This window comes from Heloderma suspectum, chromosome 3 (genome assembly GCF_057233095.1).
Source record: "Heloderma suspectum isolate Gila_16-S chromosome 3, 16-S_ref, whole genome shotgun sequence".
Classification (NCBI taxonomy): domain Eukaryota; kingdom Metazoa; phylum Chordata; class Lepidosauria; order Squamata; family Helodermatidae; genus Heloderma; species Heloderma suspectum.
In genome coordinates this window covers 203,431,594-203,447,341 of record NC_139460.1, presented here as the reverse complement: position 1 = coordinate 203,447,341, position 15,748 = coordinate 203,431,594, and the positions used below count along the sequence as shown (strand labels likewise).

The 15,748-nt window shown below is 41.8% G+C and overlaps 1 protein-coding gene across 1 annotated transcript in view; it reads right to left on the bottom strand.

Moving 5' to 3' along the window:
- GRID1 (glutamate ionotropic receptor delta type subunit 1) overlaps nucleotides 1-15,748 on the bottom strand; it is a 1,081,869-nt gene that overhangs the window by 14,638 nt on the left and 1,051,483 nt on the right. The window contains exon 14 of the mRNA XM_084841879.1: nucleotides 12,618-12,858. Within this exon, the coding sequence (XP_084698005.1) occupies nucleotides 12,618-12,858 (241 nt within the window). The remainder of the gene's footprint in view (nucleotides 1-12,617; nucleotides 12,859-15,748) is intronic.

Below are 15,748 nucleotides of genomic sequence, written 5' to 3'. Positions count from 1 at the left end.
ATGTCACATGACAACAAATACTCATTTCAAGATAGTCTTGGATTGATTTCATTTTACTTGAGCTATAATCAATTGTACTCTCACTTGGGAGTAAGTCCCACAGAATTCATTCAATTCCAAGTAAACATCAATATAATAATACTGCATGTCCATCATAGTCTGAGTAAAACAATGCAATCTTGAAACTCATTCAAACAAATCAAAGCCTGATTTTTCAGTGTCAACTGGAATTAAAAATGACATTAACTGTGTGTTTTTTCCTAATTTTGTTTTGAAGATCATTTTTAATATTCATTTAAAAATTCATACATTCATGCCTTTGCCTTAAGTCAACTAATTCAAATAGTTTGGGTTGTTTTTTTTTACTCAGACAGCACACCAAGAACAACCCAAAGCATTAAACTTCTGAATGTGACTGGCAGGGTTACTTAGTTCAGATCAGAGTTATTTAGTCTGATTCTGTTGGAGTATTATAATTTTTAAAATGTTTGAGTATTATCAGTGTTGTCCACTACATTGTTGAACAGAAAAGTAGTATGCTAATTTTATAAATAAATGAGATTTTCAAAAATTAGTGCAGCATTTTAGGATTTATTTATTTTTGCAGGGGAGCTCATTGCCAAAGAAGGCAATGTAGGCCAATGTATGCTACAAATTTGGTGTGTGTCTGTGTGTTCTGGCAAGTGTTTGGAGAACCAGCAGCTCTGGAATAAGGTTCTATTATTGCAAGCTTCTACAGTTAAACTGAATGCTTAGGACTAGCCTTCTCAGATGGAATTTAGGCCAAGGGACAAGAAATATGCCTCATCAGGTTTTGTAGGATGGTTGTGTCCTGCTTGCAGTTCAATGTGGCTTGGCCTCTCTCATATTTTGGAAAGCTTAGGTTATTTCCAATGTGTTACTGTGAGGGAACCCTTTCCCAGTCAATTTCTCTGCCAAAAAACCCTTGCATGTATTCCATTGAACCCCCTGCAAAAGATTCTGGAGCATGTTGTAGGATGGACACATATAAACTTCTGATGACCCCCATTATTTACTGGAATCCAGTTTGAAAATCACTGACCTAGCCAAGTGCCCCAAAGCTAACCTGATCCACAACATGGGGTTTTACAGGGCTTCTTGTGCTTATTTTTCTTACTAATTCAGACCATATGTTACAAATGTAGTGCTTTCCTTCTCGGCTGTGCATGATATGCTGTGGACCAATGTGAAACACACGTATCACCTCTCATGTCTTACACATCCCTAGAAATGTAGGATGAGAGTGAACTAGATTTCTAAACAGTTCAGTGCCGCAACTTAAAATTGTATGTCTGAAAACTGTTCATTCAGCTGTCATGGTAACCATCAGCCCAATGGCCAGGTTCAAGATCCTTGGCTTGGTGGGTGTGGAACATGTGGAAAGAGGTAAAGAGCTAATGAGGTTTTGCATCTTCTAATCCCTGGATAACAGCATCACAGGCATTTTAATATTAGTTTACTAAAAATGAACAAAAATACATGTTCAACACTGTTGCCATTTACTTTTTATTCTGACACCATTTTCTTTAGCGCGTAATGATAATTACATTCACTACTACATATGAAGGTATGGTCATAGTAGAGTGTAGCTTGAAATATATATGTCTGCCTAGTTCAACAAGGCATGGTTGCCTAACTTTGTATATACCTGGAGACCTATTGACCTCAATTGGGATTATATCTGTTCTTAAAAAGAAGATTTTATGCTAAAGTTTTGCTTTTCATTTGACTTTCTGTCATGAAAGTGATTTGTTTCATCAGTTGAGTTGCTGTGATTAACGTTATGGAGGTATAGAACTAAATGTTTCTACTCTGGACAGTTTCGGAGAAGGGCAGAATAATTCCAGGGTGTACTATCTACACTCTGGCGTGGACTGTGCAATGTGGAGTAAATTCTACTGTCTTCTACGGGCATGAGCCCTAGTATGGTTAGGCTTGCTTAAACCTGGTAAGGAACCCCCATGTGCTCATAGGCTAGAATCTTCATCAACATCTCACTGCATCAGTGGTCTCTGGGGATACAGGAAGGGGGCTTTTGTGTCTATGCTGTGCTAAGTCCCCTCTTAAATCCTTTAAGGCTTCCAGGCCAGCATGGTGAAGGAACACGGTAGACAATGGTTTCTCGAGGACTGGAATCCTCCATCTATTTTAGTAATTCCATTTAGTGATTCCATTCTAAAAGGCTTGAAGAATAGGTGTCTGGGTGGCAGTCTGCGATAGTGAGTATGGGTGGATACAATGTATTAAGTGGTAGCTTGCTACAGTCTACGAACTGGTAACTTATGCATGTGACAATTTGATAAGCCAGTTGTCTATAACATTCTGCCAAGTGGTGAGGAGAGACTTTTACTACACATCTGCACTCAACCAGAGATCCAGAGAAATAGCTAACATTCTTCTCACTTGTCAGGACATTACAGAGACTGAATGCAGATAGGCATTTAACAAATACCAACTTCTGATCATGTACATATAAGATACGGTACATATAAGACATGGTACATATAAGGCCAGTCATCTGTCGTACCTCGCCAACTGCTTAAGAGGAATCTGCTACTCCTCTGTTTCCTTAGATTTCTGATCCAAATGCAGATGTATATAGTATAGCATAGTAACTATTGCACAACAGAATTCTCATGGAACTGTTTAACTGGAGATATCCAACAGAATCTGTAACCTCCATGATTTGGGGCAACCTGGAAAAGTTGTGATGGCTACCTCAGAGTTCATTATACATCAGCCATCTTGACACTGCACAGTTCCATGAGGGTCTCATTCTGCAGTAATTGCTAAAATCACCATCTAGTGAGAAAACCGCCTGCCTTGTCTGAGAACTCATCTCAAGTTCCATCAGGCGCAAACCAACCAAGAGTATATGTCTCATGGATTTCATTTCAGTGCGACTTAAGCATCCACACTTTTCTCTGAATTAATTTCTGCCTACAAACTTTAGTGGGGTTCAATGAGATTTTACATTGCAAGTATACTATTTTGCAATTCTGAATGCTGTAATCCAGATCGAGTTATTGGCTCTCTGTAATACAGAAGATGCAGCAGACCACATGATTTTTTTTCATTGCATTTTCCTTTCAGGTCCTTTCTACATAGATCCTTGTGCTTTGCTACTGAAGGACAGGCTCACACATGTATGTTTATCACTTGATGCCTGGCAGCATCAAGTGGTGGGCTTGCATGTATATGATAGATCAAACACCGGTCACAGACCTTTCATACCACCTCAAGAGCCTCAGACACAATGCTTTTAAATGTAATCAATTACACATTCAAGCTCTGAGTCATCCATTGTGTGTTACGTAACTAAGGTTGGGAATCTTTGCACATTTGCCTCATAATAATCCCATTGGACTCAGTGGGCCTTTTTTCTGAGTAGACAGTAATGGACTGTAAATGACAGGCTCTAAGTGATGAGATATCAAGTGGTCCCCATGCATGTATGAACTGGCCCTGTGTAATATGCTTATACTTCATAGGGAGGTGATTGTTGTTTGCCTTCCAAAGCTTATCACATGCCATCAACTCTCCTAATTACTTTTGTATAGCAGCAGTTTGTCTTGAAAAACCTACCACTCTACTGCACTGTTTTGCCAGTGGTAGAATTATTTATTACCTGCTCTCAAAAGTTTATTTTATCTTAGAAAATTAGAGTACAATACAATGATACATACAAATGATTATTTAAAGGAGAAACTTAAGCAAAAAACACGCACAGAGAGATTTCAGACATGTGATTGAAATACAGAAAAAAAATTAAAAAGCAACATAAAATATAAACATACAGTGAAGGGGAAAATATAGTAACAATTTAATTAACTTGTGTTTTCCTTCACATGGAATAGAGAGCACAACTGGAAATGAACTATAAAAGTGTGTGCGGTGGGGCCGTGGGGGATTAGGTAGATGGGGGAAAGCTATGACATTCCCCCCACAAGTACTCAGATCCCAAAAGAGTCCATACTGAAAGTAGGCAAAGGTCCCAGTTGCGTTAATTGTACCTTGGAGGTGACCCATGCTTAAGTATAATGGAGCCTCATCACATGTGCTACATGATGGCTACCATTATCGCTCAGCTCTAGTGTTATTTTCCCATTTCCAAGAAAAGTAGTAGTTGCAGAACCCAAGCTACATGATCTGCAAGTAATGTCTCTATTGTTAAACACTTTAGATTCCAAGGAGAACAATATTTCAAATTTAGCTCATTTACTAAGGATCATTTCATATGTTTCCAAATGAGCAAATATGTCTCTATAATATTTGCCTACCATTGTCTCTATACTCTTTTCACTTCCAGTTGAAAAGTTTTTTAAAAAAATAAATACAGACCTTTTAGTTTGTGTGTTGCTGTTTTTTGGCTGAACTTTTTAATTTGTTGCTGCAATTTGTAATTGTTGTTTGATCATATTTATTGTATTTTATTTCATATATTGTATGCTGCTCCAAGAGCCAAGGCTGAAGAGTAACTAATATATATTTTGATAAATAAAAGAAATGAAGTTTGCAAGGCAAACACAACTTCTTTGCAAATGGAAGAACAAAAGTTTGAATGCTCCTTAAAACAAATCCCTGTACATACAAAACAAGCATTTCAAGGAGAAGGCTGTGTAGCCCGTCTCCTTGACACGCTAACTTTAAAGGTACAGGACATTTTTGACAAGAGGGAGCATTCAGATGTTTGACACACACTCACACCAAGGCCACCTGCCGTCTAAAGTGGAACTGTGTCGCAACGGATACATTACATAGGGCTGTTGTCTATGAAGTTTGCTCTAAGAAAGCAAAACATTTTTAAATGCAAATGTTTTGAGGTAGGTTAGAATGCATAAATTATGATCCCCCATGGTATAATTTAAGATGATATGCTGTAGGGAAAGATAAAGCACAAACCATGTAAAGCCAGTAGCCTTACTACGGGAAGGAAAACTTTCACCCTCCTAGACTAGTATGAATGATGTATGGCAATACTGTAGGAAAATATCATCTCAAGTTTTGAGTTCAAATGTTTTGCAAACTGGAGCCTTGTGTGATGATTTCAATGAGATATTGGTTGACAGGAAGATGAGTGAAGTCACCGACAATGGCGAAATGCCACTATTTTAGCTTCTGCAATGCCACTCTTACTATTGGCCCTTTAGAGGAAGAGCATCTAATAGAAAAAGTCATCTTCATGGCGTGTTTTTTTACGTGGTCTGATAAGTTAGGCATACATGACCTACTTTCTGGTGTTAAAGAGCAACAAAGCTGTCATTCTAAGATGATCCTAACAGACAGGTGTTTTCACTTCACAGCAAGGGGTGCAGCGGGAAGGGAAAGACACCTAGCAAAGCTGTATTAAGTACAACATTTGAAGATGTCCTTGCTGAAATTCCCTTTTCTATACAACTGGTAAAGAAACTGGAACTCCTGTCCTCCTTTGCAATCTGTGTTTCTAGTATTGTTGCATAAGAAAACTTGTTTAACTGTGAGAAATAAATTATCAAAATATGTCTGAAATCTATGCTGAGATACATGTTTGTAAACTAAATGCAGGACAGGTGAGTTTGTTTTCTCACAGAAAATTGCAATCAAAAGTAGTGTTTCTATCTGCGATCAAAACCTTTAACAGATATGTTAACAGGATGAAGGGTCAGTAGCAATAGGAGAAATACTGTGTAATGTCAGTAAAAATCCACTGTAAAAAGGATCACTGTTGCTGAACTCCTTTCCCAGTAATTGTGAAAAATGTTCAAAGTGTCAGCACATTTTCCATGGAGACTCTCTCACTCATCTAACTTCTGGGGCTCCTTATCAACTGCTACAAAATGATGCAGATGTAAATTAGGATAGGTTTCGAAAGTTCAGTGCATACTCTTTGTGATTGCTACTGGTTCAAATGAAAATTCAAGAAACAACAATCTGCTACTAAAGAGCTACAAGGTGTCTACAGTACAGGGTAATATGTAAGCACCATCCATATTCTCAATGGCAAGGTAGCCAATGCAGTAAAAGGCTTTCAAGTCATGCTCAACTCAGTACTAAAGCTTAAATGGTAGATTAAACTATTGCAGGAATATTCCTCCAACATCTTCAACTCTCAAGATCATTGTCTGGTCCTAGGAGATACCTCAAGATATTCCTACATTTTTAATTTCTTACAATACCCCTTGCTAAGCTTAGTTAAAAAGAAATTCTCTAGAAGACAATCCCCCTGAAATGTTTTTCTCAAATCTTCTACAGTTGGTTTGCTCTAAAATCCTGTTGTAGAGTTCCTGTAACGCTGTGGCAGGACATAATTGCCTGAAATACTGCACTAATACAGTGGTCAGTGAGCATGGCCTATGCAAAGTACTTATTTGCTGGCAAAGCAGTTCTGAGGAGTAGGCTGTTAACGTTTTACAATGTTAAAGGGGTTTTATTTAGCAATTAATGACTAGGCCCTGACTACAAGAGACAGTCATATTAGCAAAGCTGGAGTTTCCACATTAAGGAAACTAGGAACAATCAGAACACTATTCAAATTCTATGTATGAAACTGGAAGAGAAAGAAACAGGAGAAGAAACACAGCAAGGGAACACATTAAAGAATGGTGGGATGACTCCCTCCCTAAGTGAATGGAAACAGCAGTATAGTATGTAGTTAGTACTGTGATGTAAAAAACAACTGACTTCCATTTAACAACTGCCTTTTGTATCTGACCTTGACTTTGGGGTTCACTTTCTAATATGGATGCTTGGAAAAATAGTATGGTCACTGTCCAATGAGGTTTGGTGTACTTAAGCCCAGTGCAATCCAATCCAACTTTGTGCTGGATTTAAAGGTGGGCCAAAAATTGCCCCCCTCATTTATGGGTCCATTTTACCCCCCACAAAAATGGGGGCAGCTTTCTGCTGCTGTGGTGGTAGGGAGATCTTTGGTGATTTTTTTTTTTTGGAGGGGGAGGGTTGCTTATATCACGATGCAACATAGTCACATGGACTTTCTAGGAAATGCTGCAAGCCAGGACACTGCAGAGAGCTTCATGCTGCTATGAGCAGGTATTTTTTTTAATTTAAAAACCAAGTTGTGGAGGAATTTGAGACATGACTCTCTCCAATTTTCTCACGGTCTGGTTTATTCCAAAATGACACAGCTGTGTGGTGGTCTCTGGCCTGGGCAAGAAGTGATCTGAGTCATGGCACCAGAAAGGAAAACAAACAAACACCTAAGCTAAGGTAAGGTAAGCAACCCACCCCCCTGAACATTTCACCAAAGTTCCCACCCCAGTAGTCTAAAAAAACTCCGCTGGGAAGTTTGGCTCAGCTCTCTAGCTGGATTGTAAGAAACTTTTATAGGTGAGACTTTCGTAAGACCACACATCGTTATATTATTTTTTTTAACAGTAATGTCTTTTGATATGACTCCTGTAGGGAGTCATGCATACCTTGTGACATACAAAAGACATTAATCTCATTAATCTCATAATATACGTTATGTGTTCACAGTGTGGGGACCAAGGACCCTCTTTGGCTCCCTGTATCATCTGCATGCAATGTGCACATGATTAAAGAAAGGGAGGTGTGCATGGCTACACATTCTATGGGATACACCATAGGTACACTTTTTAGAGGCATGATGTACCTGCTAATTTGATGACATGTGAAATGACCCATAAATGGATTTAAAGAAGTGGTGAGAACTACAGAATCAAAGCATGCACTGAGAAGTGTAGGCACATTTATTGTGGCTATTCAACTGATTAAATAATTAATCATCTGCATTTATTAACTGATTAAATGTCAATAAGTGGGCATATCACCAAAACCTTTCTTTCAGTCAGACAGTGGAGAAAGTGGGAGATAGCTTTTTATTTAATAAAGAAATTTGACAATTCTTTAGAAAGGCCATTCCATCCGAATCCATTTTCATTATCCTTACTATAGTATTCTAGAACAAAATAGTCTAAAAAATTAACAAACGTGCCTATAACTTGCAAAAACCAATTAGAATTTGCCATCATTAATTAAGACTGGCCCTTACCAATTAGTCAGCCTGATCCTATGCATGTTTACTCAACAGCAAGTCCCATTTCTGTCAGTGTGCTTAGTGAGCAAGGTTAGGACTGCAGCCTAAGGCTAAAATGCAATATACACTTATTGAGGAATATGGGCCAAACTTGGGCTTTCTTCTAGGGATGGACGAAAGTCCCTTACCTGGTCCCGCAGCTTTTTTCGGGGGGGAGGCACTCCATTTCTCCCCCCCAAATTCTTGGCAGGTGGGGAGGCGCCCCATCCCTCCCCACCGAAATTCTGGCCAGGGGGGAGGCACCCCATCCCTCCCCGCCGAAATTCTGGCCGGGGGGGAGCGTCCCGCCTCTCCGGCCGCGAAAGAAAAAAGTAAAGTTAAAAAAAAAAAGTGATAGGCTACATAAAGATTTACGTAGCCTATCATGGCTAGATTTTCAAAGTCAGCCGTGATAGGCTACGTAAATCTTTACGTAGCCTATCACAGCTGATTTTGAAAAAAAAAAAAAAAGCATGTATGCAAATGGCGGCGCCCAAGGGTTTTTTGGTTTTTTTTGTTATTTTTTTTTACTTTGTAATGGCAGCGGCAGCAGCCGGTCGGAAGTCCGGCCACCGCCGCCGCACCGCCGCCACACCGCCGCCAGGACCCGCCACCACGAGGGACATTCACACGAGGTAAGTCCCATCCTGGGGGGGGCGCGGGGGGCAGAGAATTTCCCCACCAATTTTGGGGGGCCGAATGCATTGGCATTTGGCCTCCCGGAGATTCGTGGAGAAATTCTCCGACATCCCTACTTTCTTCACACAGAGTTTTTATCCTGAGATTGAGATTGCTCCTTCACAGAAGTTTGTGGGCTCTATATATGACGCTGTGAACCTCCAAGGAATCTCCTGCACTAAATGCCCTTTGTTCCATTTTTAAATAGATCACAAATAATGAACTATCAAATTATCCCATTGTGTTCTACTTGAGTTCGCTCCATGAAAAGAGGAAAAGCGGCAAGAAGAGGAGCAAGATCAATGGAAGATAATGGAAGACTCAGATATGGGGAGAAGGAGGGGGAAAGGGGAGAACATGAAAAAGGGAGTCGTCGTGATCCTGCATTTAAAATGGAAGCAGAAAGCCCCATTTTAAATGCAGGATTTTAGGCTGGTGTAGAGATGCCCTTGATGTGATCTGTGATTCAGATCTCCCACTTAAAAAGAAAAAGGAAAAGTTAACAGCAACCATTTGTGCACGTGATTCTGAATAGACTAGGGCTGTGGTGCTGGGGGAGGGAGAGTTTAATCTTTTTCCCATACTGTTGTCCTGATAAAAATTGCACTGCAGCTGCTATTTGCTTTGCAGAGGAAATCATGCCTATATGTTTTCCCCTGTGGGGCAAAATGCTTCAATGGAGATTTTAGTCAGGGAAATGGTGTGTGTGTGTGTGTGTGTGTGTGTGTGTGCAGGGAAGTTACACCCCCCACAATGTCCATGGCTGCTGCCCTGATCCAATCCCATCACAATCCCTGTGGTTGCTATTGGTTTTGTTTTAAACAACTGTGGGAGATCCTGATCACAATTCCCCATATCACATGGAGTTTGGCCCTCTCTCACATATCCTGTCACATTCTGTTCGGCCCTCTCTCCCACTGAAGTCAGTGGGACACTTCCAATGAACATGCATAAGACTGGGGTGTAAAGTGTTTAGTTTAGTTTAGTTTGGTTGACTATTCTACTAATTTAATGAACAAAAGGCTTCAGCCCTCATATTTAGGGATGTCAGAGAATTCCGCCACGGATCTTGGGGAGGCTGAATGCCAGTGCATTCGGCCCCCCGAACTCTGTGGCGGAACGAAGCCCCCCGCCCCACCACCCCGCGAAAGGAGCACGAAACAGGACACTTACCTGGTGCCGTTCATGCTGCTTTGCAAATGGTGGCGGCGTCTGCGGCCACCATTCGCTTCCATATTTTTGCCATGATAGGCTACATAAATACTTACGTAGCCTATCACAGCTAACACAGGGACGCCATTTGTGTCCCTGTGGAGGCCATGATAGGCTACGTAAATATTTATGTAGCCTATCACGGTGAAAGACAGGGGCACAAAAGGCAGCCACTATGCCATCTGTGCCCCTGTTTTTTTGCCATGAAAGACTACGTAAATATTTACGTAGCCTATCACGGCCAAAAAACAGGAACTCAAATGGTGACCCCCGTTGCTGCCGCCATTTGCGTCCGCAGGCTCTACACGGAGCCTGTGAATGTACCTGGCTGGGGGCTCCGCGGAGTTGCTGTGGAGCGGAGCCGGCCAGGTTAGGATTTCGGGGGGAAGTGCGGAGCGCCTCCCCCCACCGCAAATCACCCCGTTGAAAAGGTAAGTGACTTTTGTACATCCCTACTCATATTAATGTGTGTCTGAGTGTAGGTGGATCTTTCCACACATCATCTCCCCGTGAATGGAAATGAGCTCATGATGCTCCTCATGGCTGCATGAGCAAATGATTTTTCTATTTAAAAAAAAGTTGCCTTTCAGAAAAATACTTTGGGGGATTACACACAAAATGACTCCTTGTATGCAAAGCTTGATACTGAACACTTGGCAAACAAATGGAATGAACAAACAGGAAACACAGACAAATGGAATGTTAATGGCAAATCGCATTATAGGCTGATATTATATACATTAAAAAGCCTTTGTCAGACTTGTTTATGTGTGGTAGGCATGGCAATTACTGCAATATCCCTGGCAACTAGGAATAAAAATTAGAAGTGATGGCTCCTGTGTTCTTCCCCAGTTAGGGAGTGGCCTGCTGCTGTAACTCTCTGGTACAAAACATCCGTTCAAATTAAGAGAAGGTTCAAGTGCCTTGATGTCTCAAAGCCTACCAGAGAGGTTACGTTGTTAAAAATTTAATCGATGCAAACAGATGCTGTCTGTTGTTGTTGTTATGTGTTTTTTACAAGATATAGTTATAATTGGCTGATTATTGTTGCTTTGAAATATTTGCAAGGAAAATCTTTGATAATAGGCAATTTCATATCCTTTCTATAAGAGGTGCTTTAACTGAAAGCCATTTATTTAATTCTGTAGAGTATTATTTTTAGAAAGAGACAAGAAGGGCGGGGGGGACATCTACCAGTCATGAGGCCTGAATGCCATTGTGTTATTAATGAACGGAATAAAGATTAATTCATCTGTCCACACAAAAGAAAACAGTATTACATATCGCTCTTACAGTACTTGCCTTATGTACTGTTCCCACACTTTCTTTGTAAAGGAATACTTTCCTCCACAAAGAAGACCGAGTTACATAAGACACCACATGGGGACAGCTTAGAGTTCTTTGCTGCTGCATTTTCACATCATTCTTTGCAAACCCCCCCTGGCTGCATTATCTGCAAACTACAAGTATCAGCAGAGTGTCACATCCTGGAATGCAGCCCCCTTTCTATGGTAGGCATAAGCAAACTGGAAAGGACCTGCTTCAGTGCTCATTTTATGAACAGACCTTTAAGTGGCTCCCTTTAAGTTGTACACATTTCTTCTGAGAACAGAGGATGTTAAAGGAAGGCCTGCACAACATCCACCAAGCTGAGCACAGCCTACCAGCCACATGTGGTATCCCACCAGTGTCATGGTCTTGTTGCTTACCTGGGGCTGCAAAAATGGAGGGGTTGTTCAGCTTCTGGCAAGCCACAATAAATGACTCTGGAGTGGACTGTCTTCAGCTTGGTGGGTCATTAGTTGTACATGAGTTAAAACATACTAAAAATAGTTTAATTGTTCAGGGTCATTTGTTTCTAGCTGATCCAGATAGGCTGTTAACTCAAAATTCATGTCACCAGAGAGCAGCATTATTCCTTCTGTTGCCTTAACCAAAGAAGGGGGCCACCAGTGAGGCAAAGGGCCTTGCAACTGCTGTTGCTGGGGCAGGAAGAGCAACATCTTTCTGTACTCCAAGTTGGGTTTTTTGACATAAAGCCAGAAACGCAGGAAATAGTCCAAAGGGGTGGGAGGGAAGCATATAACGTTGTGTAGGGCTTTGCATGTCTTTGCATGGATGAGTCACTGGCACCAGCTTGGCAAATCAATTCCCCAGTTTGGCCAGCAGATGAACCTGGACTATGTCTGGATTTTATTTTTGCAGGAATCAGGGGTGTTGATTCTGTGCATTTAAGGCAGCCCTAAACATCTTTGTCTCTCATTCTTAACAGAGGGGCCAAAGGCATGGTGCCTGAGCTACTCTCTTACCCCTAAAGATGGTCTCTCCATGGCAAGGTTGAGGCACAGTGGTGGGGCAATGTGGGAATGTTTGCAGTGCTGCTGCTGCCCAGGCTGTATCTGCTCTATAAATAAATACAGGACTTTAGTTGCCAGAGCTGACATCTTGGTACCTTCCATAAAACACAAACATCAGGGATTTTTAAAAAAGAAAAAGAAAAAAAGATATAATTTTTTAAAAGCCTGTATTTAAATGTAATTATATCCAGTCATATTCCAGTGAGTTGTGTGAGAGCACCGCAAATTTCCACCGCTTTAGTGTGCTCTCTCTCTTTTCCCTCTCTGAGAGTTTTATACTACTCCTAATTGTGATAAGAATAAAAGTTATGGACCTCTTTTGGTGTTTCTTGATGACAACGGTTGCTGCTCCACCACAGCTCCAGGGCTGCCACCAAACAGGCCAGGAGCAGGCCTACTGCCAAAATGCAGAAGACCCCTGCAAAGCTGTGAAGCTTCAAGGCCTTCCCATCCGTCTGTGCATTGGTGTGGCTGTTCAGATCACAACGTCCCATCCGTGGCCACCATTTCTCTTTGAATACGTCCAAGTATCCAGCTTCTTGCAGTTCTAAGATCCTGCAAAAAATTATTTTAGGGAAAACCATAAGCGTTATTTTCCTATGGGGAAAGCCTACCCAGAGGAAATCTGTGACACAGTGAAAATTGTGTTACCAGACAAAATGTCTACCAATTGCACAATAAACAAGAGATGAACTCCAAAACGTCTGCAAAAATCAATACTAATAACCTCAGACTCAGAAAGCTCGGGAAAAAATCTACTTAAGGGCCTCTTCACACATTGGGTTGGATCCAGAGATGCGTTAGCAGAAGAAATGCTGGTGGTGGCACCGCTCCACAAACTGCTCGACATGTCTTGGCACAACATGGGCTTAGAGCACCATGTTTGTTGAGATACAGTTCTTTGACCTCTGCATATCAGCAATGCATCTTTTTGTGACGAAACCCCCACAGCATTATAAGCAACGTTCTTCCTTGTCATGGATCCAGTTCTCCATGGGTTTGGAAAGCAAATACGAAGCATGGCTGTGGAAATACTACCTGACTGTAAACCCCCTATGGTTGCACAAGTACAAATCCATTGCAAAGCAAGCTCTAACACAGTATGTGCACAACCACCATTCCAGTACCAAGAAAGCCCTAACTCTGGGTATGCGAACTAAGGCTCACCTCTGGGCAGGCACTCTCCCTGCCCCACCCCCACCCCAATGCAAAGCTGCATTATTCTCCCCATTTGTGCACCTGGTGAGAGGTTGCTGGACAGCCACCTTTTTGCAACTAGACTGCCAAGAACATATAGGGAATCTTTCAGGGCAGTTTTGTGCAATAGTCATTATGCCTTCTTCTTGAACAGCCACAGTTCAGGCTTGCTTCACAATGGGAGGGGGGTGCAGCCACAGTTAGAGCTTGCTGTTGTAGACGTAACAATAATGGGATTATTATGCTGCAGCGGCATCTGGCATTTTCTGGCATGAACTGGAAGTGGCTGAGGAAGGAGAGATTCCCCCTGAAGAAAACGAGGAAGAGGTGTGGCCTCCACACATGAAAGCACCAGTGTGCCTCATGAGGACGGAGGAGAAAAACAACAGCCTGAATCCTCTGCTGGTGGCCACAGGGGGAGCTGAGTGAAGAGAATGTACATCCGCAATCATTCCTGGTCATAACAGGCTTGTCACTGTCTTTCTTGCAAGACATGGTGGGGGACAAGACCACAAGGATTTTGGAGCAACGTGAGTATCTTGATGCACATGCGTGTCGTGCTGTTTATGGAAATAATGGCTCATTTTTGTGTCAAATGACCTGCAATGGTAGCCCAGATTTATGTCAGTGCCTATGAGGTCCAGTTTTTAACTCTACTTTCCTGCAAATGGTTGCCGGTCATTAGTGGGATCAGTGGCGTTATAAAAACAATTATGTCTAACATTCCCTCACAATAGACCGGCTGGTTGCAATAACCATAGGCCTGTCTCAGGGCTTCAGCCCCCTTTGCCAAAGCATATCATTACAGGAGTGGCAAATAACTCAACTGGGTGAGCAGCCATAAGGGAGCACCAGCATTAGGCCACTGTTTGCCACCATGTATGGATTTTGTTTGCTCGTTGCATCTACAATCGTTTAAGCAATTTATTTTTCATAAATATTTCTACTGTTTCAAATTAATAACGTATCTCTCAATGGTGTTCTTGCAGTACTCGGAATGCTGGACCTCTGCCCCACTGGTAGCCATGGAATCTGATACAATAAGGTAAGGTGGGGTGCCATTTTAAATCACAGCACAAAATACATTATCTGAGGAGGCTGAGGAGGCATACTTCCTTTGTCTCCCTGCCCATCATTTCCCTTCTTTTATTAAACTCACAACATATACTTCCAGGACTCAGTTGCTCCAAACCATGGATGATTAGATGGATTCACAATGCCTGCCAAATTCTGGATATGCTGGATTTCCACACCCACCCCCTAGAAAACAATGGTAGAAGAAATGTACGACAGCTGTATTAGGGAAGCAGCCTTAACCCAAACAAAAGGCAACTGTAAAGCTACATAAGATTTCCTATAGATTTTTAAATGTATATATTTTAATGCAGGAATTTTTGTACTGCTGCAGCCTTCCCCAAGCCCTCCAGATGTTTTGGACTTCAACTTCCATCAACCTCAGCCAGCATGCCTAATGGTCAAGAATTCTGGGAGCTGTAGTCCAAAATATTGGGAGGGCACCAGGTTGGGAAAGACTGCCTTTGGAGAAGCATTTCAACCTTTTAGAATGGACAGAAAACTGCACAAAGGCCAGGAAACCACCAAACAATCAATGGTTGGGGGAAAGGACCATCTGAGGAACCCTAGAAGGCCAGATTGGGACCTGAGGAGGGCCTGATTTGGCCCCTGAGCCTGAGGTTCTACTGCTGCTTTAAAAGGAGCATTGCACTCCTCCTAAGATCTCATGGAAAGTGGATATTCAATGGGGAGGAGGAAGTTGCCATTCTCCTTTCCTGACTTCACACTGCTTATTCCAAATAGACAGATATTTGGAGATGTCAAGCACCCCTGCTTGGACTATTGCTCCCATCAGCCTCAGCCAGCACGACCAATGGCTGATACAAGGTGTTGGGCACGGCAGATACAAGCTATTGGTGTTTAGCAAGATAATGCCTCATGTTCACCTTCCAAACTGAGATGCACTCAACCAGACTAAATCCCTATTACAGGGATAGATGATTATTGTGGCATGTTGTGCAAGGCCTTGTGCAACTTGTTGTGCTAGCAGAAGTGTGATGCTGGATCTCTGCTTGTGTAAGGATCTCATGAAACATTTTTTAAAAAATGTGAAAGTATGAAACATCTTCCACGGGTGGAAGAAGCCTCCTGTTCATGGAGGGCCAACTCTGGATCCAACCCATTATGTTTTAAAATATACTTCAAGACTTAAGGATACAGCAAAAAGTGTGAA